General features: G+C 38.3%; 6 protein-coding genes across 14 annotated transcripts; 2 read left to right on the forward strand and 4 right to left on the reverse strand.

The window, feature by feature from the left end:
- Positions 1 to 208: 208 nt before the first annotated feature.
- LOC116431404 (succinyl-CoA:acetate/propanoyl-CoA:succinate CoA transferase) lies at positions 209 to 5,217 on the reverse strand. Its single transcript, XM_031986760.2, has 6 exons — positions 4,741 to 5,217; positions 2,505 to 2,657; positions 1,731 to 1,970; positions 1,241 to 1,645; positions 906 to 1,172; positions 209 to 838 (listed from the first exon to the last, which is right to left on the reverse strand). Exons 1-6 carry the CDS (start codon positions 4,937 to 4,939, stop codon positions 654 to 656), a joined length of 1,449 nt encoding a protein of 482 aa, XP_031842620.1. The 5' UTR covers positions 4,940 to 5,217; the 3' UTR covers positions 209 to 653.
- A 489-nt stretch (positions 5,218 to 5,706) lies between these two features.
- Vha55 (V-type proton ATPase subunit Vha55) lies at positions 5,707 to 8,649 on the forward strand. Its single transcript, XM_031986759.2, has 5 exons — positions 5,707 to 5,876; positions 5,958 to 6,207; positions 6,656 to 7,122; positions 7,196 to 7,861; positions 7,932 to 8,649. The coding sequence occupies exons 2-5, from the start codon at positions 6,120 to 6,122 to the stop codon at positions 8,196 to 8,198; spliced, it is 1,488 nt and encodes a 495-aa protein (XP_031842619.1). The 5' UTR covers positions 5,707 to 5,876; positions 5,958 to 6,119; the 3' UTR covers positions 8,199 to 8,649.
- Positions 8,650 to 8,993: 344 nt separating this feature from the next.
- On the reverse strand, positions 8,994 to 12,388 carry Rlip (Ral interacting protein). 3 transcript variants are annotated; one of them, XM_031986753.2, is made up of 9 exons: positions 12,238 to 12,388; positions 11,896 to 12,034; positions 11,103 to 11,353; positions 10,761 to 11,022; positions 10,505 to 10,685; positions 10,123 to 10,437; positions 9,690 to 10,047; positions 9,359 to 9,609; positions 8,994 to 9,285 (listed from the first exon to the last, which is right to left on the reverse strand). In XM_031986753.2, exons 1-9 carry the CDS (start codon positions 12,320 to 12,322, stop codon positions 9,184 to 9,186), a joined length of 1,944 nt encoding a protein of 647 aa, XP_031842613.2. In that variant the 5' UTR covers positions 12,323 to 12,388; the 3' UTR covers positions 8,994 to 9,183. The 3 variants fall into 3 exon arrangements, with proteins under 3 accessions (XP_031842613.2, XP_031842612.2, XP_031842611.2); XM_031986752.2 differs by having other exon boundaries at positions 9,359 to 9,612; XM_031986751.2 differs by having other exon boundaries at positions 9,359 to 9,618.
- A 155-nt stretch (positions 12,389 to 12,543) lies between these two features.
- On the reverse strand, positions 12,544 to 20,267 carry LOC116431397 (uncharacterized). 5 transcript variants are annotated; one of them, XM_031986744.2, is made up of 12 exons: positions 20,169 to 20,267; positions 18,859 to 19,178; positions 18,710 to 18,777; positions 18,407 to 18,611; positions 18,209 to 18,334; positions 17,701 to 18,144; positions 17,441 to 17,605; positions 16,923 to 17,382; positions 16,211 to 16,847; positions 13,215 to 16,139; positions 13,020 to 13,146; positions 12,544 to 12,954 (listed from the first exon to the last, which is right to left on the reverse strand). In XM_031986744.2, exons 1-12 carry the CDS (start codon positions 20,249 to 20,251, stop codon positions 12,638 to 12,640), a joined length of 5,877 nt encoding a protein of 1,958 aa, XP_031842604.2. In that variant the 5' UTR covers positions 20,252 to 20,267; the 3' UTR covers positions 12,544 to 12,637. The 5 variants fall into 5 exon arrangements, with proteins under 5 accessions (XP_031842604.2, XP_031842603.2, XP_031842605.2 ...); XM_031986743.2 differs by having other exon boundaries at positions 18,407 to 18,635; XM_031986745.2 differs by having other exon boundaries at positions 18,407 to 18,635; positions 18,859 to 19,128; positions 20,169 to 20,262.
- Positions 20,268 to 20,755: 488 nt separating this feature from the next.
- On the forward strand, positions 20,756 to 23,116 carry LOC116431407 (interleukin enhancer-binding factor 2 homolog). 2 transcript variants are annotated; one of them, XM_031986768.2, is made up of 5 exons: positions 20,756 to 21,118; positions 21,208 to 21,481; positions 21,672 to 21,978; positions 22,051 to 22,615; positions 22,695 to 23,116. In XM_031986768.2, exons 2-5 carry the CDS (start codon positions 21,465 to 21,467, stop codon positions 22,979 to 22,981), a joined length of 1,176 nt encoding a protein of 391 aa, XP_031842628.1. In that variant the 5' UTR covers positions 20,756 to 21,118; positions 21,208 to 21,464; the 3' UTR covers positions 22,982 to 23,116. The 2 variants fall into 2 exon arrangements, with proteins under 2 accessions (XP_031842628.1, XP_031842629.1); XM_031986769.2 differs by having other exon boundaries at positions 20,774 to 21,118; positions 21,208 to 21,401.
- On the reverse strand, positions 22,975 to 25,363 carry Scgbeta (sarcoglycan beta). Of its 2 annotated transcripts, none has more exons than XM_031986771.2 (4): positions 25,154 to 25,363; positions 24,794 to 24,934; positions 24,167 to 24,410; positions 22,975 to 24,099 (listed from the first exon to the last, which is right to left on the reverse strand). In XM_031986771.2, exons 2-4 carry the CDS (start codon positions 24,925 to 24,927, stop codon positions 23,455 to 23,457), a joined length of 1,023 nt encoding a protein of 340 aa, XP_031842631.1. In that variant the 5' UTR covers positions 24,928 to 24,934; positions 25,154 to 25,363; the 3' UTR covers positions 22,975 to 23,454. The 2 variants fall into 2 exon arrangements, with proteins under 2 accessions (XP_031842631.1, XP_031842630.1); XM_031986770.2 differs by having other exon boundaries at positions 24,794 to 24,939.
- Positions 25,364 to 25,482: the final 119 nt, after the last annotated feature.

Below are 25,482 nucleotides of genomic sequence, written 5' to 3' on the forward strand. Positions count from 1 at the left end.
GCAGCGCGGCGTGTCGTTGGATTTCCCGACACCCCGTAGCGCGTGGAACACCGGCGAAGAATAAAATAAAGTATATGTGTATATTAACACGTTAAGCGCCATGTCGGTCATTGGCGACTGACGCTTCTGAACGACTAAAAAACAACCGTGACAATCGTAAGATTTTCGCGGCGCTTAACGCGTTAATAATGAAATAATCACGCGTGCGTACATTCCATCTTGAATTTATTCCTTGAAATGCGACGCGGTCTTTAGTCGTTACAGTGATTGCATTACATAAAGGAACCTCTTTAAAATTTCATATAAAAATTATCTGTCGTCATTATACAACGTTCTCTGCCCAGCCAACGTGAAATACTCGTTTAAAATAAAAGCTTTTCCGTGTTCCTTCAAGGACCTTAATGCTTCCTCGCCTATCCGAGAACAAGAGGCCTTCTCGTGTTTATTCAAAATGTATCTACTTATGTACGTTATAGATTATTCCCCGGTATTCTGTAAATTACTCTTACACTGGGCAGGGAGGCGTAAATTACACGAAGTTAAGAATGTATAATGTTTGTTCCGACACGGATAAGTATTTATGCGTGCGGGTAACGGCAAATATCGCGAAATGCTATTAGAAAAGTCTTTCGGTGTCGCTTCCGTGGAAACGTTTATGGCGCTGGCATGACTTTTAAGCGTTCGAACGCTGCCTTCTCGAGAGCCTCTCTGTGATCGGGATGGGCGACCTGGATCAGTTCGTACGCACGCTGCTGAAGACTTTTGCCGAACAAACTGGCAATCCCGTGTTCCGTGACGACGTACCGAGCGACTGCTCTGTTCGTGACGACGCCGGCACCTTCAAACCACACAGAAGATTAACACACTGAAAACAGTAACACAAAACAAATCGACTTGATATGAACCTAATTTTAAAACCGGTGAAATCTTGCTCTCGCCCTTGCCGGTGACGGATTGCAAAGCTATGATAGGCTTGCCGCAACGGTCGTCGCTGATCGCTGCTCCAGTGATGAAATCCAGCTGCCCTCCAAAGCCGGAGTACATCCTTGTCCCGATACTGTCAGAGCAGATTTGCCCAGTGATGTCAACCTCGATGCACGAGTTGATGGCTGTCATGTTCGGCTGTTTAGCTATCACCTTGGGGTCGTTTACATAGTCCACCACCAACATTTCTGTAACAGGAACCACGGTAAGATTCTACTTGAACCTGCTTCAGGAATGTTCTTGAATATTCACTTACCAATGAAAGGATTATTGTGCATAAAGTCATACAATTTTTCAGAGCCGACGCAGAAGGAGCCGACGATTCGGCCTCTGTGCATCGTCTTCCTGTTGTTCGTGATGCAGCCCCTGTTCACGAGGTCGACCACGCCGTCGCTGAACATCTCGCTGTGAATCCCGAGGTCCTTGTGGTTCTTGAGTTCCGACAGCACCGCGTCCGGTATGCTGCCGATGCCCATTTGCAAAGTAGCCCCGTCCACCACTAGGTTCTCGGCGATGTTTTTACCGATCTGTTGCTCTTCCTTAGACGGCGGCTTCACCGGGTGGACCGGAAGCGGCTTGTGGTGCTCCACGGCGAAGTCCAGGTGACTCACGTGAATGATGGCGTCGCCGAACGTCCTGGGCATGTGCTTGTTCACCAGCGCTACAGAACCGCAACAAGGATTTACCGACTGGTACCTCGTACTGGGTGACGGCGGCGACGGAAGTTGGAAAATTCGAAAATTTACCTACGATGTATTTGCTATGGCTCACGGCGGACCTGACGCAGTCCACGCTGGTGCCGAACGAGCAGAATCCTTTGTCGTCCGGGGGGCTGACGTGGACCAGCGCGATGTCCGGCTTGATGTGACCTTCCTTGAACAACCGTGGAATCTCGTGGAGAAAGATCGGCACGCAATCGGCGGTTCCCGCTTGGACGGCCGCTCGCACGTTGCCTCCGATGAACAGGCTCACCGACCTGAAATGTTCTGTATACGAAGCATCGTAATACATAAGAGCATTGCTAGAGAATAAAACGCTTTCAGTGAATGGGCTCAATGATTTCTGATCGAGTAATGATCCTGAGTACTTTAGCTTGCTGTATCGAAGTTATGGTTTTTATCAACACGTTCCGTGAACTTTCCGTTCAAGCCATTGGGTATTGTCATTGTAAAATGAAGAATTTATTAAAAATGTATCGTGCACAAACTTGTCACAAAAATATAGTATTAAATATACTTCGACTAAATGTTTTATTTTAAACTAATATAAACATCATAAAAAAATATGTGCGAGGATGCGACTGCGGTAATGTTCAGCCAGGTATTTGTTAAAATGAATCCTAAAAAAATAAACTTATTGTTTTGTGTTACGCGTCTTAAACTATACACATTTGTTTTGCATTATTTTGATCATTGTAAGGCATACTCCAGAAGTAAAAAAAATCAAAAATGGTCTGCCAGGGAACGTGTCAAAGGAATTGCGATTACACTGGCAATGAGAGAACTATGGTAATAACATACTTGCATTTTCTGGCTTGGCGAACGGTGCAGGGCCTTCGAGGTGCATATGATATAATCTAACATTCCTCACATCGCACCGTACACCATAATCAGTCATAGCCCTTAGGAGTTCGACGGGTGTCGCCGCTGCTCCCTGAACAAATACCACTTGATCTGTGATGAAAAATTATTTTGTTAGACAGCTTTGTACATTCTAAATTTCTACGGCAGTTGCATTGAGTGTGTTCAAAAATGTTGCATCTTTTGGATTATTTGTGTTATTTTGACGATTGTTTACACGCATGGAGTGATATAGAGCAATGGACTTGATACTTTGATCCTTGTATGTCGTATCACTGCAAGAAATAGATAACGTTCATTTACCTAACGAAAATACGATATCGCCGGACTAATTATCTCTAGAATAACACTCTGTGAACGCGTCGTCTACTTTCAGTACACAATTGTGCCGAAATAACATTTCCGTGATGATTGATGCGATAACATATTTTTTCTAGGCATCAAAATAAATCTCCGTACGTATTCGACTACGGCTATTTGAACCTTGACCTCAAAACATTCTTCGCCTTGGCAGGGGATCGCGACACGAACAGCTCTTGATCTATTTAACAAGCGAAACGTATAAATTAATAACAATGAATCTTCCCTATCGAATGATTTATTCCCGAACGATCTCGTTTCGAAAATATCATCTCGTTTCGATAATCATTCTAACGAAACAATTACAAATTAATCGAGACGCAACAGAATGTTAATATAAATGAAATAAAACCATAAAACGAATTATTTTTAAACAATCTAGGAACGGAAACTTTAGCCATTTATATTTCAGTCGCAGAGGCCCGGAAACCAATAATATTCGCTGGTACAGATTTATCCGCAAGCGAGTTTCGAGGTCAATTATTCTGCCTGGAATTCTGCACGCGATAATTGAATTAAACAGGTATGCAAAATAGATCCGTTGTTTTTTTTCTAAGCGAATGTCATGCCCCAGATCAGTTAAGAATTTGTGTAGTAATTTACTGATCTTTCAATTAGTATTCCTCGGATTAATTCGTAAATAACAATTGCGCCCCGTCTTCCTTAATTAACGGATTAATCGTCTGGAAGAAGAGATAACGATTGCTCGTCGACGAAGACAATTGTGAAAGACGATACGCGTAAACGTCCTTGGCGTGTATTGTGACTCACTACCACAGGCCCGCATAAAACTACAATTCTAACTTGACTCGTTTTACAATTCTAAAAGCGGGCCCAATGCTCCTTGTCATTTATAGAATTGATTAAACACTCGAATTACCTTAAAAGGGTCATTTACATGATACGCCGATTACAAAAGCTTCGCAGATTATTTGCACAGGTGAAATGATTTTACTGCTAGCAAACAGCCATAAACGATGACCTATAAAGTGGATGGAATGATACGAAATCTTTTTTTTACGTGGAATGACCTATTTTACGTTTTTTATGGTGCTCCTTAAAGTCTGATCGATGCAATGGCCGATTCTACGAGCATAATTGTACCCCGCTGTTTTTGCAACAATATTCTGTAACTACTTTGCCTCCACGCAACCAGGGTCGCCTTTTATTAAGTCAATCATCGGTAATCGGTATTCATTGCGTACATTGAACACAAAATGTATTACATAATAAACAGTATTTTTTGCAACGGACAATTTTACGAAAGGACCGTTAGGTTTTTTATCGAAAGATTCATTGATGATATTTTTTTACTATATTAATAAATCTTTATATCAGTGATGAAATCTGGAATTTTGACTCGATTATCAAACGTTACATTAATATATATATATATATATATATATATATAATAATGATTAAACTAAGATAGCAAGTGTTTTTCCCGGTACAATATCTGATACCGTTAGTAGAACCGCGAAAAAAAAACAGTCTTCAGGGAGTACGAAAGCACGAAAGCACGAATGAAGTTTTCGCTTTACAGTCCTCAATTATTGCAAGAAACAAGTTTAATCTTTGAAACACGGTTTCATAAGGTCCTGACACTATTGTGTCAGAAATAAGTCAACCATTGACATCTGGATTTATTTCGGTAGTGGTTCAAGGTTCCTCTTATTAAGGAGCAAAATACCCGAATGTATCATAGTACATGCAACAACCAAAATTGAATGGATCAAGGCAGGTTTTACTAATTGAAGTTGAAGATTTGAAAAAATATTGGCAGAGGTGCCGTATGGTGAAATAAATGATCAATCACCTGAATCTAGTTCTGCTTGTTCGATAGCCTCGTCGGCAGTCTTGACCCAGCAAGGTTGCTTGTCCGGTATTGGCATGGAAGGCTCGTTCACGTAGGTGAAATAACTTTTCTTCGTGGCTTGGAAGCTGCAAGCACGAGTGCTGGCAGTCAATGTGTTCAGTGTTTTCGAGAGGGTGGTTATTCTCTTTAGGGCCGCCATGGTTCAGATGCACTGTGATCTTCTGTCACTGTAACGCGAGGACACAGTGCCGAATGGAACGATGATAAAGCTGTTCGGGAGCAAATTTCCGTGGAACGCGGCAAAGTCGCGGATCAACGAGACCGTGGGATTTAGAGCGAAATTTTAGCGGAATTGTATTTTATCGAACCGCACGTATATCCTCGAACCAGCCGCCACCGTGTCTCACAGTACAGTCGCGCCTCTTCGGCGCGAAATTGTCGGGAGTAGCTCTGTATCTGAAAGCAGTGCCACTACACCGAGTCAATTCGCGATAAGAGTTTCCAACGGTAGATGGCCTGTCGTCGCACTCGATTCTCGTGAGTACTCGTCTGTGACGTTATTAAAAGAAATATTTAAAATACGATGAAAAGGAAACGAGGTCGATGGAAATCGAATGTACTGATACATACGATTACGTATCTTGTATTTCGTTCCTTCGGTAACCTAGAACAGTGTACAGCATTCAAAGATTCATTTCAATAATTTTGAGAATTCTTTTGGTAGATTGTTGAACTTGATTTTAGAAGGAATAAAAATACAAGTAAAAGGGGATTAAAGGAATAATGAGGCTAGTCGTACGCTATGATTTCTGTGCGATCTCACGTGGCACGAATTCAATTTGAATTTTCCCGCGCAATTATTGAACTACGACGGTTGCGAGAAAAAACTTAGTGGCTCACTTCAAAACTATTCCATTGTAAAGTATTATTTTTCTTCTGGCATTGTTTTCTAGATATTCAATGGTTCATTTGTATTGCGATAGAGCTTATAATAGAATAGATTTTATTTGTAATAAATGTGCAACGAATTACTTAGTTCGAGCCACGTGATCGCACGTGCCCCTGCGTCTATCTTTATCAGTTACCTGCTATTCACTTTATCTACAAGGTTGTGGGAACGATGGTTTTCTGAATTGGTATTTTTTACGGTGTACTAATCATATAATTAACAAAGAATCTCGCATTCGGTTCCGTTGAAATTTTTCCTTGATTTTCAGCGTTCGTTCCATTATAGAATACACGTTTCCTCGATATAAGTCGAACATTCGAAGTCATCCCCCACTCTTGACGTTTCAGTCTGTCTTCTTTTATCGAGACTCTAGTGGCAGTACCTTCTGCTGTTTGGCCGACGTAACAGACCAGAGAAATCACTCGGCAAAATGTATTCGAAAACTATTGGAGACCGTCAAGCTACTCAAGAACATGTTTTGGCTGTTTCAAGAGACTTTATTGCACAGCCTCGGCTCAGTAAGTTACCATATTCGTTTCTTTAAAATGTACGGGCGTAAATTCGTGAATTGGAAACACTCGACGTAAACTGGGCGTAGCAGTGGATCGATTTGCGACTAGTCAGCTGATCTGTTAAACTGTTTGCATTTACAATTGTTTATGATAAATGTTCAAAGATGCTTGTAATACATACAAACGTTTCGAACGACCGACTATTCTTGGCTCGAAAAATTAATTTACTGTTAGATTCTCTCTTTAGAGAAGTACCATTCAACTATCATGTGACTGCAGACGCAGACATTGACATAATGAATTCCGACAAATTGTTTTAGCGGGCTTTTAATTGTATCTAGGTACGAACAATTGCTTAATTGACATTTTTCGAATTTTCAACGATTGTTTTGTTAATAAACAATTTATGGAAATACTTTGGATGGTGTTTCATATTTGTTTCTCATTTTTGTAGCATACAAGACTGTGTCGGGTGTAAATGGACCCTTGGTCATATTGGATGAAGTTAAATTTCCAAAGTTTGCTGAGATCGTTCAGCTGAAGCTTGCCGATGGATCTGTGAGATCCGGTCAAGTCTTAGAAGTGTCTGGATCAAAGGCAGTGGTTCAAGTATTCGAGGGCACTTCCGGCATTGATGCGAAAAACACTCTGTGTGAATTCACTGGTGACATTCTTCGGACACCAGTGTCTGAGGATATGTTAGGCCGTGTTTTCAATGGATCTGGAAAGCCAATTGATAAAGGTCCTCCAATTCTTGCCGAAGATTTCTTGGACATTGAGGGTCAACCAATCAATCCCTGGTCACGTATTTATCCCGAAGAAATGATTCAGACCGGTATTTCAGCCATTGATGTTATGAATTCTATTGCTCGTGGTCAAAAGATACCTATCTTCTCGGCAGCTGGTTTGCCACACAATGAGGTACTGTACATGCATGTGGTATTTTACGTGCACAGTTGTGTAATTTAATCTCTGATTATATTATTTTACATAGATTGCTGCACAAATCTGTCGTCAAGCTGGTCTTGTCAAGGTGCCTGGAAAATCAGTCCTGGATTCTCACGAAGACAACTTTGCTATTGTATTTGCTGCCATGGGTGTTAACATGGAAACCGCCCGTTTCTTCAAACAGGATTTCGAAGAAAATGGTTCTATGGAAAATGTGTGCCTGTTCTTGAACTTGGCCAATGATCCTACCATTGAAAGAATCATTACTCCACGTCTGGCTTTGACTGCAGCTGAATTCTTAGCTTACCAATGTGAAAAACACGTTTTAGTCATACTTACCGACATGTCCTCTTACGCCGAAGCTCTTCGTGAAGTATCGGCTGCTCGAGAGGAAGTGCCGGGACGTCGTGGTTTCCCCGGTTACATGTACACCGATTTAGCTACGATATACGAACGAGCAGGTCGAGTAGAAGGTCGTAATGGTTCTATTACTCAAATTCCAATCTTAACTATGCCAAACGACGATATCACTCATCCTATCCCCGATTTAACTGGATACATTACCGAGGGACAAATCTACGTTGATCGTCAGCTTCACAACAGACAAATTTATCCACCTGTTAACGTACTCCCATCTCTGTCTCGTTTAATGAAGTCTGCTATTGGCGAGGGCATGACCCGCAAGGATCACTCAGATGTGTCTAATCAATTGGTAAGAATCTTACAATAATAATCTTTCAGACTGTAAGGATATTGTGAATTTACTTACCATTTGATTTCAGTACGCTTGTTACGCCATTGGAAAAGATGTGCAAGCTATGAAAGCTGTTGTCGGTGAGGAAGCTTTGACACCCGATGATTTGTTATACTTGGAATTCCTTTCTAAATTCGAGAAGAACTTCATCTCTCAAGGTGGTTACGAAAATCGTACCGTTTTCGAGTCTCTGGATATTGGCTGGCAACTGCTGCGTATCTTCCCCAAGGAGATGCTCAAGCGAATCCCAGCCAGCACTCTCGCTGAATTCTATCCGAGAGATTCTCGTCATTAATTTTCTTATTTTATAATTCAATTTTCATCTTCCCGAAAACTCCATGAAAAAATGGCAAATAAAAATTGGTGAATAAGACCTGACCTAACAATGAAATCGGAACAGAGAGAAAGTTCACGTGGATGAAGTAATTTTCAATGAATGAAATTGTTGTAGCATTTTTCGTCAACCGGATTGGAAGTTATTTTCGGAATTGTTTTCGAAAAGTTACGTAACGTCGTTTTCATCAATTATAAGATTAGACAATAATAATAAGTGTGGGCTATTAAACAACGTTTGCACAAGACGTACGTGTAAAGGTCAGGACCATGTTATGCTGCTGAACGTTAATTCTGTAGCGTTACTGTAATTTTAATTATATTTTCTGTTTTACCCGAATGTTCGCTTACAGAAAGTGAGTGTGTAAAGTGTAATATATTACTCAGTATTAACATAGAGGAAAAAAAAGGTACGATCGAATCACTTTTTTGTCCTACATTCCAATAGAAAAATTTTCGTTCGCGCCCCTACGAAACAAGAAAAGGAGAAAAAAATGTTTGTCTGACATTTGGCGCGAACGTCTGAAGTTGTACGGATAAATAACATTTTGAATCGTATGCTGCAAGCACTCTTGTTGCTTTGATGTTATATAGAATAGTATTCTTGTTTCAGAATAAATATATAAATTTAGTTTAAATATACATGAATTTATCAATGCTGGTAAAAATAATGAACAGCCTAAAAAATGCAACTGCATGTGCACGACGCGAAGACTCGCGCGTATTCACCAAGGAGAGTTAAGTACAATACATAATATATATGTACATGTTCTGTTTGCTTTTTATTATTTTACAAGAGAATAGACTGGATCGAGAAAACATATGGTTGTAGATAACATCTTATAAACTATATATACTCATTCTGTGGAAAACATGTTACATATGTTGAGAATCTGTGTAATTATTCCTTCTGCAAATTTCAAATATTATATATTATTGATTAGTTGTCAAGTTTTGGCTGTTAATTGTTGTACTGCTAGCTGGACACGGAGCTCGATGCAGGCATCCTTCTCTTCTATAATGCTGCGAATTAAGGTGGTCATTTTTTTCTGAAATTAAACGAAACCAAGACATAAAAATCGATTGATAATTATTTTATACGACTAAACATAACGCGAATACCTCCAGTAACTGATTTTCTTTAGCCAACTGAATCATGGCGGTCCATTCAGCTTCGTTTGGCGAATATACCCTTTCCTGTTTTTCTGGTTTCTTCTTCTCTGGACCTCGCTCGGCTAACATTTCCGTTAATCGTTTTATTTCATTCCTCTCTTGATTTATTCGCGATTTTAGCAACGCCTGCATGTTCAATAATTCTTCGTAAATTAAGCTCTCCCTCAGCTTGTCTATAGCATTTTCAGGCTCGGGTTCTACTACTGAAACTAAAGCGGTGTTTTCATTCACGACGAACTGATATTAAGTGTAGAACAAATTTACCAAAGTTTATCTTTACCATTCTCACTTGTCCTGGACACTGCGGTATTTTCCTGTTCACTGGCTTGCGATGCAACTGTGGCTGTCTCGGCGGAATCAACGATATCTTTGTCTGTCGTCTGACTACTTCTTTCATTTTGATTGGCATTTGTACTTATCGGTTCTTTATTGTCCTCCGAGGTGTGAACTTTGTTAATCCTTTTTAACGTCGAGGTAGACGGTGTTTGAATTTCAGACTTGACGTGCGTCGAATCTTCTTCGTCGACTTTAGCTTTCTGTACATTCATTTCGACTACCGTTTCATCGGTTGACTTCACTTCCTCGTCTATGCTCTTCTGGGTCGCACCTTCTATTTTTTGAACCGTTTTATACTTTCTCTAAGGAAACCAGAAAATTTATCTTGCGCAAGGTGTACGGGTATTTGTACGTTTAATTCATTTTGAAAATCTGACCTTCAATTGGGTTATCATACGTTGCACTTCCCACAGTTGTTCCTCGCGCGATTTAGTAACAAAACCTGCGTTCATTTGCATGTGTATCTGCGAGAGCAACGACTCTTGCTTAGACAATTCAGCGGCAATACTTTCCACAGAATCTGGAAGATTGACACAGCCGGATGAGAGCGGCGGAACATATTTTGTTAATTGTACATTTGGAAAAAGGGCTTTGCAATGGAATAACAAAGCTAGTAACAATCTATGACTCATTTGTAGGACGGGGCTTAATGTCATGGAGATGGTTTGAGCATTCATTTTGGTTGTTTTCTCCTGAAATATAGTTTACTATGAGAAATATATATCTATACGAAGTTTAAAATATCTTTCTTCAACGTACTCGTGCCGTGACGTGATCTAAATGCAATATAACCCACGCGAGAAGAACCTTGTTGCATTCTGGAAGCTGCTGAGTTAACTGTAACAACTGTACTTCTCTTTGTGCAACATCTTTTGTGGATGCTGCTTGCTCAAACCTAGATATCATTTCACTGCTTTCCAGTACAGGCTCTGGTAGCTCCCTACAATAGAAAAATTTCGATTTTATTTTTTTTTTATATTCAATGAAACGTTATAATTAATCATAGAATGCGAACCTAAGAAATAATATCAATAAACTTGTAGCTACTGTAGGTTCGAACTCTGATATATTTACATGCTCCCTGTTGTTGTATAACTTTTTCAAGTACTGAACTTTCGATTTTACTCCGGGAACTTTGTACAAACCCTCTATGTTCATTCCATTTTCTTCCACAAAATCAATGCAATTTCTTACAACTAAAGGCAGTTCAACACCATCGTGACAGCGACTACGTTCCACTGCTAAATGTAGGCTCACACCAAATACTGGCTGCTCTTCTGGATTAACAATTTCAGAAATTTTAAATACAAATTTCATAGCAAAAGAAGTATGATAATTATGTATCTGTGTATTCTACCTCCAATGTCTAAACATTCTTCCCCAATGTGCTTTCCTTTTTTACGGTCCTTCAATTTTTGTTTTGCCTTGTCCTTCTCCTTTTCCTTGCGTTTCTCTTTGTCTACATCTTTTTCATCCTTGTCTTTCTTCTTCTTATCTTTTTCTTTTTCTGCATCCTTCTCTTTACCTTCCTTTTCCCTGGATTTCTCGCGTTTCTCCTTCTTTGAAGGAAATTTGAAGGCTTTGGTTTTCTTTGACTTTGATGGACTTCTATCAGTTAAACCATTAGCACATTAATGAAATATAATATGTTATAAAAAATTAGTTCCAATATGCCATCTATTCATTATCTTTTGTTGCATAGATTACAATTACTTTTATAATAAAATACACATTCACTATTGACATGAGTATCAGAACAATGAACAATATTAAATCATAAATATTCGTTATTAGTTTATTTTCCATTTGAAAATAATTCACTTTGAATTGCTGAGCAACTGCACACACATGGAACACAAATCAATACACCTAAATTTAGAACAATGTGAAGCCTAATTAGCATGACAGTGCCAACAATATGTGAAAATTAAAATTACTTTGTGGTGTGACTACAATATTGTAAAAAAACAAAATTGTCAAATGATTTATCTTGTTAATTACTTAAGAAATTCTTTAAAAAATCCAAGATATCTTGAATTAAATGGAATTTAATATTAAATCCATAGAAAATCGAATGACTTCCAATAAGGATGACAGGATCAATCAATATGATCTTTGAATGTATGGAAAATTAATTAAAAGGATATTACTTTGTTTCCTGATCCTCGTCAGGGGAACTTTCACCCTCTAAGGTGGCATATCCTCTATCTTTTCGGTCTTTCTTATCTTTGCGTTTACCACCGAGGAGTTCTTTTTTAGAATGTTTCTCGTGTCCACCTTCATCACTGACTAAAAAACACGTGTACATGTACATTCAGTAATTAATATAAATAGAGCATTTTTTACACAAAAATACGGTGTGTCATTAAAGTAAGAGGAATTCGCAAAACATTTTAATATTTTTTCACAGGAATGACAGATGTATAACCTCTCATTTGAATCTGCACGTATATTTGCGAGAAATAATTAATTTGACGAACAACGATACGTACAATCACTTTCGTTACTTTTCTTAGCGGATTCCGACGCGTACAGTCCCGGGAATTCTTTTTCTACATCGGGGCTTTCGAAATCCATTCTCCGTCACTTAAGTTGCTTTAACCGACTTAAAAATTCTGTGTCGAACTATCGATCATTTTCTTCGAGATTCCGGTCTCGATTGCTCGAATTTACTTCGACATGAAATCGATTATTTCAAGCGCGCGAAATTTTCGTAATTCTTTTAACGACATTACAGACGATCGATACAAATTTTAGTATTTTTTCATTATTATCAATTGATAGTTTGTACATTTCTATTAAGTTACTTCCTTTCATACATCAGAACGAAACCATGGTTTAAAAACGTAACCATCGGCTTCTTTGCCTGCCATGTATGTAAAGAAAGCTTTTTTAAATGATAAATCTGGAAATTTTCCATAATCCATTGTGTTCCACATTGATCGTGCATATAGAACACGATTTTTGCGAACTTGGCTGTGGAATATCGCTTTTTTCTTTCCAATCTGTAAAGGAGTAAAATGATCTGTACAAGAGGAACATTATTTGTCTTGGGTACGAACAAACTTGTTCTTTCATTCTTTCTGCATCATTGAAAGTCAGCTTCCCCAGCTGAACTTTCGTCATGTCCAACAATGGGGGTTCACTCTTGGCTGATTTTTTGGCATCTACTTGATTCCACATCATAATGCTCTTCCGCACCGAATCACCTGTAAGAATGTAGTAAAATCAGTACACCATACTAATCATACGCAATATGAAATACTAAATTTACTTCTGTCTGTATCAGTAAGAGCAATTCCTTCCATGTACATCACCCAGTACTTCACTTGGGGCATTTGAAAGCATGCCGGTAATTTTGCAAACAGAAATCCTTCTGTTGCCATTTTTCTTAATTCACCCTAGTCATTGTATTTCATTTACATTATTACATTCAGTAAAAAATCGACTAAGAATCAAATTAATTTACCTTCACCAAGCTCATAAGATAAGATTCATCAGAAGTTTTTTCTTCTTCTTTATCAGTGTTCTCTTCAAATTCTTTATTAGACTTAACAAGTTCACTTTGTAAATGAGAATCACTTTTAGTTCCTTTGGATCTTATTCCTTGGGAACTTCGTGACTTTGTTAATACATTTGCTTTCATGATTTTTTGAGGATCAGTTTTCTCTAGATTGGCAACTTCTTGAGAACGTGATCTTTGTATATATCTTTCCTCAGACGTTTTATAAGCAGGCGAAATGTTCTTTACTTTTTCTTTGTTTTTATAATTTTCCATCTTCCTTTGTGGACTTGTTCTAATTTTAGAGATACTTTGCAATTTTGATCTTCTAATATCTTTGTTACTTTTGGAAATATTACTTGATTTTCTTCGTTGTTTGATTTGTTTGGGAAATAATGTTGTATCATCGCTTTCTTCTATATCCTCATCTTCTGAGACTGTGTTTGAATGACAAGGCTTACTGCAACCATGAGTACCATGTGTGTCATATACACTATCAGGTACATGAATTTGTCTGTATGCTTCTTCCACGGCTTCCTTTCTTCTCTTCTCCTCTGCAAGTTTAATTTCTTCTGGTTTTGGTAATGGACCAGGAGGAATGTTTATGGGGGACCAATGGCGATGTAGACAGACGCATGGTATCTGTTCTACGCTTGGTTCAGGTGTTTGAATAGGAGTGGCCATATGTACACCACCCACTATCGGTTTAGGCGGTTCTTCTGTGTAATTTTCAACAACACCAGTTATACAGTATTTAACATCATCTATATATTCATCTTCCTTTGGAATTCTCTTTACTCCAGATATCATCAATTTCGTGTCAGCAATCACTGGCTTTGAGGTATCCACAACATTTACAAACGGCTGCTTTTTTAAGGATTTTAATCTCTCCCGGCGTTCCTTCCACTTCATTTTTTCTTCCTTATTTTCAAGTATTTTCCTTTCATATTTACACTCACAAACTGGTCTTTTTACTTTGAGCTTTCTGGAAGGTGGTCTACAGCCCACTTTATTAAACTTACCACACTTCAGCCAACAAGGCATTGAATCTCTACACCGAGTATAATAGTCCAGCAATCCTCTATCTTTCAGTGCCAATTGCCATCGTTCTGTCGGCGGTAACGCTTCTATTAATGCTTCCCTCTTCTTATCATCCTCTTTCATTCTTTTCTCCTCTTCAGTATCTTTCGTACCATGTGTATCCACAGATTCATTACATTCGCAAGGCTCATTTCGCTTTAATATTTTTGTTGTGGATCTACTAGGTACACTGAACTGGGCAAAGTATTTCAGATTTTCATCTGTGCGTTTGGAGAGACACATGTCATATGGAGAATCGTAAAGGTCGTATTCAGGTACATATTCATCGCTCCTACGTGGACTTGGTGGTGGAGTGTGATAAATAATGCCATCTATTACTTGTAATTTTTTCTCATCTTCATCTTTCTTTTTCTTAAGTAATTTATTATTGATATTGTCTGTGTCGTCTTTTTTTCCACCTAACAAACCTCCAATGTTGTACATCAGTATCTTCTTCTTTGCTTTATTTTCACGACAAACGCATGGTTTACCTCCTGGTCGTACTTTTATTGTTTCTGGAGGGTAATCTGGTTCAGCGAGGTAAACCAACGTCTTCTTCGTTGGTAACTGTTGCTCTGATTTTGTTTTCCAACCGCAAGGTCCCTTACTCGGTAATTGTACACTTGTTTCTTCTTCATTTTTTACAGGAACGTCTTCGATACTTGTATCCTCATACTCGTGTGCACACTTTGTGGGAGGATCTTTTGGAAGATCCACCGGCTGAACATTGTAAGGATAATTCTCAGGAGACATCAGCGCATTTTTCCAATTCAGTATTTGCTTCTTCAGGTCGATGCCTGCATCTTCAACATTTTGTGTATCTTTCTTTTTATGCTTCTTTTTGTCCAAGTGAGACACTTTAGTTTCCTTCTTTTTTCCATGTTCTATAGATGAACTTTTTCTTGGATTTCTAATTTTTTTACTAGTCTCAATTCTCGCTACATCCTCGATTTTTGATTTCCTGTTCCTTTTACTAGTTTTATCTTCACTATTTCTTGCTCTTTTAGACGTTGACTCCTTAACTGGTTTTGTTTTTGTGTCAGTGTTTTTACTTGGCTTGTTATGTAATGAATTCTTATCACTTTTAACATTTAAATTTGAACGATTAGAAGTTGTAGGTCTTTTAGTTTCTCTTGTTTGAGGATTACTAGGTTCTTGAGGTTTTAACGCTTTATAATCCTTTGTTTCACGACTATTTATGGTTTTTTCCACAGGAGAGGTTGGAGAGGTTCCTTGAGTACCCTTTACAGCAATTGATTTTGTCTCTTGTTTGTTTAATTTTCCATTAATTTTAACTTTTGAAGGAGGATTTTTCTTTTGTTTATCCTGTTTCGTTTCCAAATCATTTTTGTGCAATGAAGACTGACTCTTTTGATGATAATCTGTTGCTAATTTGGATTCTACAGGTGTGGCAGGTGGTTTTGGAGAACTGAGTTTCAATAAGGCTTTAAAGTCTGTTTCGGACTCTTTTTCTGTTGGTGCTGTACGATGAATATTCCACGCATCGTCGTAGCCAGGATAAAGGGGATCCGGGACAAACTTTGTCACCTCCTTTTCCATTGTTCTTTGCCTAACAGCCAAACTATCTGGACTCATTAAACATTTCTGATCTCTTCTTTTCTCTTTCTCTTTCACTGCTTCTCCAGGTTTTGCATCCTCTTTCCTTTCTTCTTCCTCTTCTTCTTCAAGATCTTCTTCATCAAATTCTCCAGATATTTCCTTTAATTCTACTGTTGGTTTTTTAAATGGTACTCGTTCACCAAAAGGACCTTTGCAGACTGCGCTACCAGGTTTTGTACCGCATGGTGGACCCTACGTAAATCAATGATGTAAACTAAAAATATTCATTAAATTTAAATTTTACAAAATATGTATGTGTATACCCTCAGTATTTGTTTCCTCAATTTTTCTGCTTCTTCCAACTCCTGCGGAGTTAAAGTATGCAAAGTACCCCAAGGTGCTCCACAAATACTCATACCATGTTCATCCCCGCACGGCTGAAAATCCGCAATACTATACATCCTCTTCTTTCCTGAAGGGTCTGCAGCTTCCTTCTTCGCTCTTTCTGCTCTTCTCTTTATTTTCATTATTTCTTGAAAGAATGGATTCCTCCTGCACGATTTGTCGCCAGGATACATTTTGCAGGAAAGTGCAGGAGCTTCGTGAGGTCTAAATTTGTTTCCAAAACATAAGCCCTCTTCTTTTGTCCATGGTATATGATCGTGGCTCAATTCCGAAGTGTAACCTTTAGATGATACTTGTTGGATAGCACACTCGCATGGTGGGACATTCCTTGGTGGTCTAGGAGGTGGACGTTCAATAATTCTGGCAGGTCGACGTACAATCTCGTCCTTAATTCCAGAAATGAAATATTGCGTTTCACCTTTCGGATTTGTAATACCGTTTATCATCAGCTTGGAAGTGAGAACATCTTCAGAAGCTATGACTTCTAATAAATTAATCGTTGATTCTGGAGGCGTCGGTGCAGGTGAATGCATCGCCATTGATCCTATAATACATCTATCATAAAAAAAGAGTAAGAAGTATGTATTTGAAACAGAAGTACGTACTATTTTATTTGATTACTCTTATTACTTGTTCTTTTTGCTATCTTCAGCTATCGTGTCTATCACAAAGTAGGGTGTTCTTGTTCCCTTCGCCCTTAAATATGACTTTCTACTTTGCCTGCAGGAGCAACAGTTGTCGCACTTGGGTCCTGGGAACACTACTTTCGTTATAGCTTCTATGCTTTTTATCAATTTGTTCGCTTCTCTTTCCACTTTTCGAAATTCTTCATCCGTATTTTGTAACCACTCCTGCCACTTGGGAGACAGATTCTTTCTACCGCTTGGATAAATCTTGTTTGGCCCATCTCCAAGTTTAAGTATGGCAAAGAATTTCTCGTTACTGTTAGTCGGTGTTACATTTGCAACGCCAGTCATTTCGTATGTTATGGGGCACGATGGTGGATTGTCAGCAGCTCCAGAAATAATATAATGAGCGTGTTTTTCGTCAAGCCAGGATTTTGTATGCGGTTTAGGGGGTTGTAAAACTCCTGCAATACACATGTACATTCAGACGAATATTGATAACAATTGTATTAAAATAATTACCACATATTTTATACTCCACTGGTCCTCGTTTTTCACTAACTCCATTGATCGTGAAATCAAACACTTTGCTTCCATTAGGTAACTGTGGAACATCAAAAGAAAGCTTTTCTTTGTTCGTTACATTAAGTGTATTTATCTCCTGTTCTGCATTTTCATTTCTCTCATCTAATGTATAGGCAAATATTTAATATCATATTAAAAGTTGAATAGAATTTTTGAGTAACAGTATTGTACAATGCAATACTGTCACTTTAAAGTACCTATGCTGTGTTTCCTAATGATATTTTCTTTTTGTTGTTTTTTGACAGTATTTTCTAGATTGACTGAAGCAGAACTTTTTCTTCTTGTATTAGAAAGTATCTTCCTTTTTCCTTCTTCTTTTGTAGAAATATACTGATTATGTTTCTCTGGAGTACTCAAACGTTTTTTAGTATGATATGGCTTACTATCAATGAAATTTTCTTGGCTTACTCTTTTTCTATGATCACTACTTTTTTCATCCACGCGGTTCATTTTTATATTTCCGGTTGTAATTAAAACGCATTCCTTAGGTGGTAATATCACTTTTGGTATTGGCAATACTTGATTGTGTGCTCTCCAACTTTGAAGAAGATTGTAATAAGAAGCCCAATCTGGGCGTACAAAGAGTTCTTCTTTATAAGGTGATGCTTTCTTTTGTCTTATTGGCAGAGTGGGTGGCAAAGCTGTATGATAAATAATTAATTCCGCTCAGTCATTTATCAATGCATTAAATGCTAAAGATCTTACGTTTATGAGGAATCTCTGGCATTGTTACAGAAGGTAATCTTTCATGTAATTCCAGTATAGCTTCTGGTAAAGTTAAAAATGCAATAGCTGATAAGATGATCCTTTCGTTGCAGTCGTAAAATTGTTCTGAAATTGTGAAAATACTGTAGAAAATAATTTTTAATAAATAATCAAATGTGAAACAATAAAGTAACAAACTGTGTCCTTCTTCTTCGAAATAATTTCCTGTTAATACCTTATAGGTTTCCCTTAAAAACTCAATAGCATTACACTTAGAAATCTCCTGTAACTTCTTAATAACATTTGGTGTGAGTATAAAAAATGTAGATATCACACCAATTCCTGTAAGTGTCCTTTCTGTACGTCCTGACACCCTTTCTTCACAATCCCTTTGTATTACACACTGCAACATCATTAAGTTCTTCATCTAGCAAATTCAAATAATCTTTTAGTTTATTAATAATTCAAGCTTTAGTAGTTACTAAACAAAGTAAGCTATACCTGATCAATAGAAAAATCTTGGTACCATCGAGGATGCCTACTCATTTCCATCTTCATGAAAAGATTAACTAAAAGAAGGAAATAACAGATATGTTGAACTATTTTATTAGTAAAATTAAAATGATTATTAGTCGAATATGTATGCTCACCTCTTTTTTTTCCAATTTGAATATTTTTATTCATTTCTTCATTGTGAATTTTTTGCTTCTGTTTCCGTAATGCATCCTTTGCCATTGCAATTTCATCTTCTAGATACCAGTACATCGGTCCTCGTTTAACTCTATTATTTCGTTTATCGCGTAAATCGATGTACGAAGATCCAGCGCGAATACGTAATTGTGAATTGCGTGAGTTGTTTAATGCAGGTAACTTATTTACACTTTGTTTTCCATATAATTTACGTTTGTAGTCTGTAACGTCTACAAGCTTATTCTTGGTAGACTGTTTTGCCTGTCTAGAATCTATACAACTGCTAAATTGAGTCAGAAATTTTAAAACTGGACTTCCATTTATTGGATTCATGGGTACGAATGGAGATTTATGAAGGAACTTTTCTTTATTATTATATTTCATCAAGGGATCAGGATTGTTGGATGAACAACAGAAATTATAAGGCTTTAAGATCTTAGCATCTTCCCCTTTGTACCTTTTTTCAATTAAAGACAATGTAATTATGATGAAATTACATTTACAGAATGCTTCATATTTACCTTTCCCCTATGGACCTGAATTTTGTGGTGGACATGTTTGGTTTCAACAGGAAAATATTTTTGATAAATGAGATAAAGTATTCATCTATTGCAATCCATTTTATTTGTTTGGCTATTGTACTTGTAAATTTAAAAAGTATGTAAAGGTTGTTAAAGTTACAGTTACTATTGTGTAATGAATGTGTCTGCAAATATATGTACTGCCTGAATTGTAACATTTGTAATTAATATTTATATAATATTTACAAATATAAAGTCATTAACATAAGGGTTTACATTACAATAATTAATATCTAATCAATTAAAGATAAACATCAGAAGAAATGCTACGTTTCATACAATATAAAAAAAATTTGTGAAATAATGACTGAAAACATTTCTCATTCATCATTACAATGCAAATTTACGCGCCAAAAGTACACGATGGCGCCATCTACGGCAAAACGTCCAAGCTAGTCGCCAAATGGTACCATTTTTTCGCCGTTAGATGGAGGCACGTGTCGATGCCAACATTACCACGCGAGTCATTAGATACAATAATTATTACTGGAAAATCTTTTAATTAACATTCCTTACAGCATAAAAGCGGCACCAATAATTTTAATAAATAGAATAATATTATAGCTAGCTATAAAGAATACACTATGAGTTCAAATACGTTTTTTATTCGCGTGAAAGTTACACTGATTGTAACTAGTCACAATAAAACACATTGATATTTGCACATAATAACAATCACTAGTTCTTACCTAACTATATTGAAGTAATTGGCACTATTAATCAATCTAATAACGTAAAAACTAGTATTTGATTCCGTTCCATATTTGTCCATCTATGACGCAGTGGGGTAGTTTAGTTCCACTGTTCTACCGCTAGATGCCTATAGCATTTGTGTGTCCATAAATCAAGTATTTTTTAAATTTACAAAGCACGGAAATTATGAGAATATATTGGACGCATTCAATGCACAAGCTCATTACAAACAATTTGAGATCAATTACGTTCATTTTGAGCCCCTAATTTTCCAGATTTTCCCATTTTTCTATTTTTTTAGTTCTATTGTTCTATCGCTAGATGTCTATAGCATTTGTGTGTCCGTGAAACGAATATTTTCTTAATTTTCAGAAAACAATAATTACACGATTATATCACATGTAATCGGTACACAGGTTCATAAACAACAATTTGAGGCCAATTACGTTGATTCTGAAACCTCTAATTTTCCAGATTGTCTCGTATTTTATTTTTCTGTTCATGTTTCGTCGCTACGCGACGATGCACAGAACTTTTCGCGCCTTATTAAATTTGTTTTTTATTTGATTTATGTAATTATTTATGTAATCGACGCTCTGATGAAATATTTTGCTGAGTATTGTTGAATTAGTATTAAAAGACTCTTTTCCATTCGCGGGTTACATTTTTTGTAGCAAATCTTTTTCATTTACTGTCTTGTGGTACACTTCCCATATCAACAATTGTTTTGTAGTTGAGAAGAATGTTTCATCAATTGAGAAATATTTAATTGTAAAATTAAAATATTGTAGAATTGTTGACCTGCATAGATATGGAGGGTTTTAGTTAATAATTGGTCAATAATGAGGATTGAATTTATTAACAATTGAACCGGATGATGTCCGATTACAGAATCCATGTGCTCGTAGTACTATGGTTTGTCGTTAATTAATTAATTCTAAGTTACGTATGTACCGCACACCTTTGGGAAATCACTGTGATATAATATATAAATATAGTAATTTTTCATAAATAAAAAAATAACGTTTTATCTAGGTGGCGCTGAGATGATACTTCAATGAGGCGTCAGCGGCGTACCATCGTGCATGTATTAACTTCTTAAAGGCTGTGCCTAATGTCGTTTAGTTGCCGCTATTTTGAAGTATTGTATGACCTTCTGGAAAAAAGTAGAAAGTTGTAGCCAATAATTGTAATACTATACAACTGGAAGGACGGTTTTGTAGTTCTTAGTAAGTCGGATAAGGTTTTGTTACACACGCTTCACCTTAGATAGTTATCTTCACTGAATGTGAATGATGCCGCCGAAATGGTACTATGTTTAATTTTTGTACAGGCTCCATTATTTCGTGTTTTATTACAATTTGTACATTATTCATTTATGTATCACGTAGTTCAGTAGACTTTAGAGGATTCGTGTAACTCATAACAACGACTAACAAATTTTTAACAACTGCAAACAATTATTGTGTTAATTAACTGTTAACTGTTTTTTCAATAAGGTACAAAATGGTCCGCGGTGGCAGAGGTGGTATGATCAGAGGAGGACGCGGTGGAATGGGTCGTGGAATGGGATTTCCAAGGAAGCAGTTCCTTCCTCGACTTCCATTCGATTATACCTTGTGTGAAGCTGCTTTCCCGCGTGTTAAAACAGCACCAGACGAATCAGACTTCCAAATGGCACTACTAAAAAAGAATTCTGACATGTGTCCTACACCAAAGGAACAAACATCTATTTTAAATCTTGTTACTAAGTTACAGAGTGTACTTGATAATTTAATTGTTGCTCCTGGCAGCTTTGAAGCTTGTGTAAGTGTCTTATAGTTACCAGAAGTTTCATGAAACATAAATTTTGACTAAGGTATTGGTTTGTTCTTATAGCAACTGGAAGAAGTAAGGCAAGTTGGCAGTTTCAAAAAGGGAACAATGATTAAAGGCCACAATGTAGCTGACATTGTAGTGATTCTGAAGACATTGCCCACTAAAACAGCAGTAGAGGCACTGGGTACAAAAGTAAACAATGACCTGAAGGCTGTTAATCCAAAGGAAATGTTCAGACTTACCCAAACAGAGCGCGGTTTCGATATTGGTAACAATGAAGCAACCGTGCGTGTATTGATCACTACATTACACCAAAATCTACGAAAATTGGAGTCAGATCAGCATCTAGATGTTAAAATATGCCAAGGCCATCTTGCAGCGATAAGACATTCCCGTTGGTTCGAAGAAAATGCACACCATTCCAGTATAAAAGTTTTAATCAGATTACTCAGAGATCTAAGAAGTAGATTCGAGGGTCTAGAGCCATTATCACCTTGGATGTTAGACTTACTGGCGCATAATGCAATTATGAACAATCCTAGCAGACAAGCACTGCCGATAAATCAAGCATACAAGAGAGTACTTCAGTTACTTGCTTCTGGACTGTTTCTTCCAGGATCTGCTGGTGAGATTCATTATTCTTTCATGGTATTTTTACATAAAATATAGATCATATATTTTATATAACATATCAACTTATTTAGGTATCTCCGATCCATGCGAAGGTGGTAACATTCGCGTGCACACAGCCATGACATTGGAGCAACAAGACTTGGTGTGTCTCACCGCTCAAACGTTGTTGCGTGTACTGGCTCACGGCGGCTACAGACCCTTACTCGAGGGCACTAACAAACTCGCCGTAGAAATGAGTGTGTGGGCGGGTGGTGTAGTCGCCAGTCCTCTGGACAAGGCGTACGAGCCGCCCACAGAACAAGAACAGCAGGAAGATATGGACGAAAGTAACGAAGAAATGATAACAGAGAGTGCTTAACTTATAATTTAATATATAGTTGTATTAATATCATGAACAGCCCTGTTGCAACAGAGACAAGTATTTCGCACTATTTTCTACGACGACAATTTATTCATAAACTCTTTCTTATCCAATACAAAAGATAATGTACTTCGTATTGCGTATGAGTCTTACCAATGTATGAATTTCCTGTCAACGGTAATGCAATTAGTGCCGATATGTGTTTACTTCATGTAATTGTGTGTACACGTGACGTTCAGAGGCCTGCGAGCGGCAGCCTCGTCGAACTTTATATCTGGAATAAAAGCCAAATTATATCTACACTTAGAATCGATCCACGCACGGTAACTGATTAAGATCTCCTTCGATTTTCTAGTATTCCATCGTTATCCAAGAAAACGAGTAACAAAGTATCAAGCAGCATCGGATCATGCTCGGCAGTGCTGGACATAGTAACAAGAACGTAACGTTCGTTGCGACGCTTTGCGAGCCTATCGCGAGCAAGGATCATTTTCCGGTGTTCTACTGACCCGAGCGCAGTTCACGGATCTGCTGTTGCTACCCGATCGGACCGGTACCTTGAACAGTTTCCCTTGAGGCATACAAATGCAGACCTTGTACTGCTCGTGGCCCGAGTTCTGCAGGAACAAGGGCGCGACGGGAATATTCTCAACGTTTATGGAGACACCGTCAGCGGTGTCGAGCACGATGCTGCCGTTCACGCTTTTCAAGAAAATATCGGTGTCCGCGCTCCAGACGATGTCCTTGCTCTCCATGGTCACCCCCTCTGCGCCGTGTATGGAGATCTGTTCGTCGGAATTCACCGTCAGACTCTCGTTGACCGGCGACGTGATCCTGTGAGTCTCTGCGATCTTGACGTCGATCTTCTCCACGCCCGCTGGTAGACCGAAGTTAGGAAAGTCGGTGGTGAAGTAGATGGTGCCGGTTCTAGGGTCCTTGATCTCGAAGGACTCGATCTGAGACCAGGCTGTACCGTTCTGCAGAATGGTCACCCTCGAGCTAGCTTGCTCGTGGGCTCGAATGTCGTTCACCATGATTTGTACACCGCCCTCGTCGCCGGACACTTCCATGGGCTCGTCCCCGTAGCTCTGGCAGATCTCTGACTGCAGGCATACCTGAACAAGTACTCAACGTCAATTCCATTCTCTGCAACGTCGTTCCATCTACTTGTTACCAACTGACATTGTCCAAGTCAGTTCTCCCGTAGAACTTGACCAGGTTCTCATCGGGTATCACTTCCATAGCTTCCATCCCCTGGCTGATCCGCAGGACCGCGATCACCGTGATGTTCAGGAAGAGGTTGCAGAGGCCGATGATTGCCAGAACCAGCGTCAACGTCCACAGACAGTATCGTCGTTTCGTTGGCTTCTCGTTGGACGTGGACATCCCGTGGGAGGAGACGGTGGTCCGGTTAACGTTCTCCGAGCTGAAAGCAGACGTTTAAGGGTCAGCCTTATATTGGCCACGTGCCAGCAAATTTACAGTGCAAACTATGAGCAAACTATCAGAACTATGATTGAGTTGTTATTGTTAGTATCTATTCATTTATGAATGTCAGCTCATTAGGTAGCACCATTGTTTTCAAATAATTATTATTGAATTGAGTGAACTATAGTAATTCGATAGGTAGTATCATTGTTTCAAATAATCATTTAATTGAGTGAACTATAGTAATTCGATAGGTAGCATCATTGTTTCAAAATAATCATTATTTAATTGAGTGAACCATAGTAATTCGATTTGGTTGGGGTCACCGGTTAAGTAATTCCCGATGAACAGACATTCGGACGAACAAAATAGAACTTTCACCTCGCACGTGCGCTGTTGCAGTTGTTCTGCTGGATGTAGCCTTTGATCAGGGGCCCATCGCTGTTCGACAGGTTGTCCTCTGCCTTCGATATCGAGCCAGTGTCATTCCCACATGCGTCCAGGATGGCGGACATCAAATCACTGTACTACAATAACAGTTAGTGTATAGAGTATCGGATATCTTCATGCATTCGTGTCAGAAAAAACAGAATTGTAGATAATTATTCATTAGTTCTCATTCCATAATGAGTCCTGTCGCGAGGACGGATTAGCTCGAGGCACGAGTGTATATTTTAGGAAACTGACAGTCCAAACTGTGCAGGCAACGTTCAGTCGCGGATTCTCCGTTGAAATCCTTACCTCGGCCGCGATCGCTGCCGTACACTGGTGGAAAACGAAAATAGAGTGGCGATAGTTCGGTTTCGAACGAACACAACGGGCCGTGTAACGAAAACTAGGTGAAATCCGCCGGCCGGCGCTTGCGCGTCCTGGGATCGATGCTCGGGCTTCCGAGCGACAGCTTATCCGAATTTTTTTGCAGATTCCTCAAGTGGATTCCTCGAGAACGAGAAATCATATCAAATTTATATTATACTTTGTGCTTTGAACATAGATACTCGACGTTTCAATGCTGAGGTTCAAGGGACTTAATTATCTTTGGGATTAACGCAGAAGCAACAAGTCAAGTG

This window comes from Nomia melanderi, chromosome 13, assembly GCF_051020985.1.
Source record: "Nomia melanderi isolate GNS246 chromosome 13, iyNomMela1, whole genome shotgun sequence".
NCBI lineage: Eukaryota > Metazoa > Arthropoda > Insecta > Hymenoptera > Halictidae > Nomia > Nomia melanderi.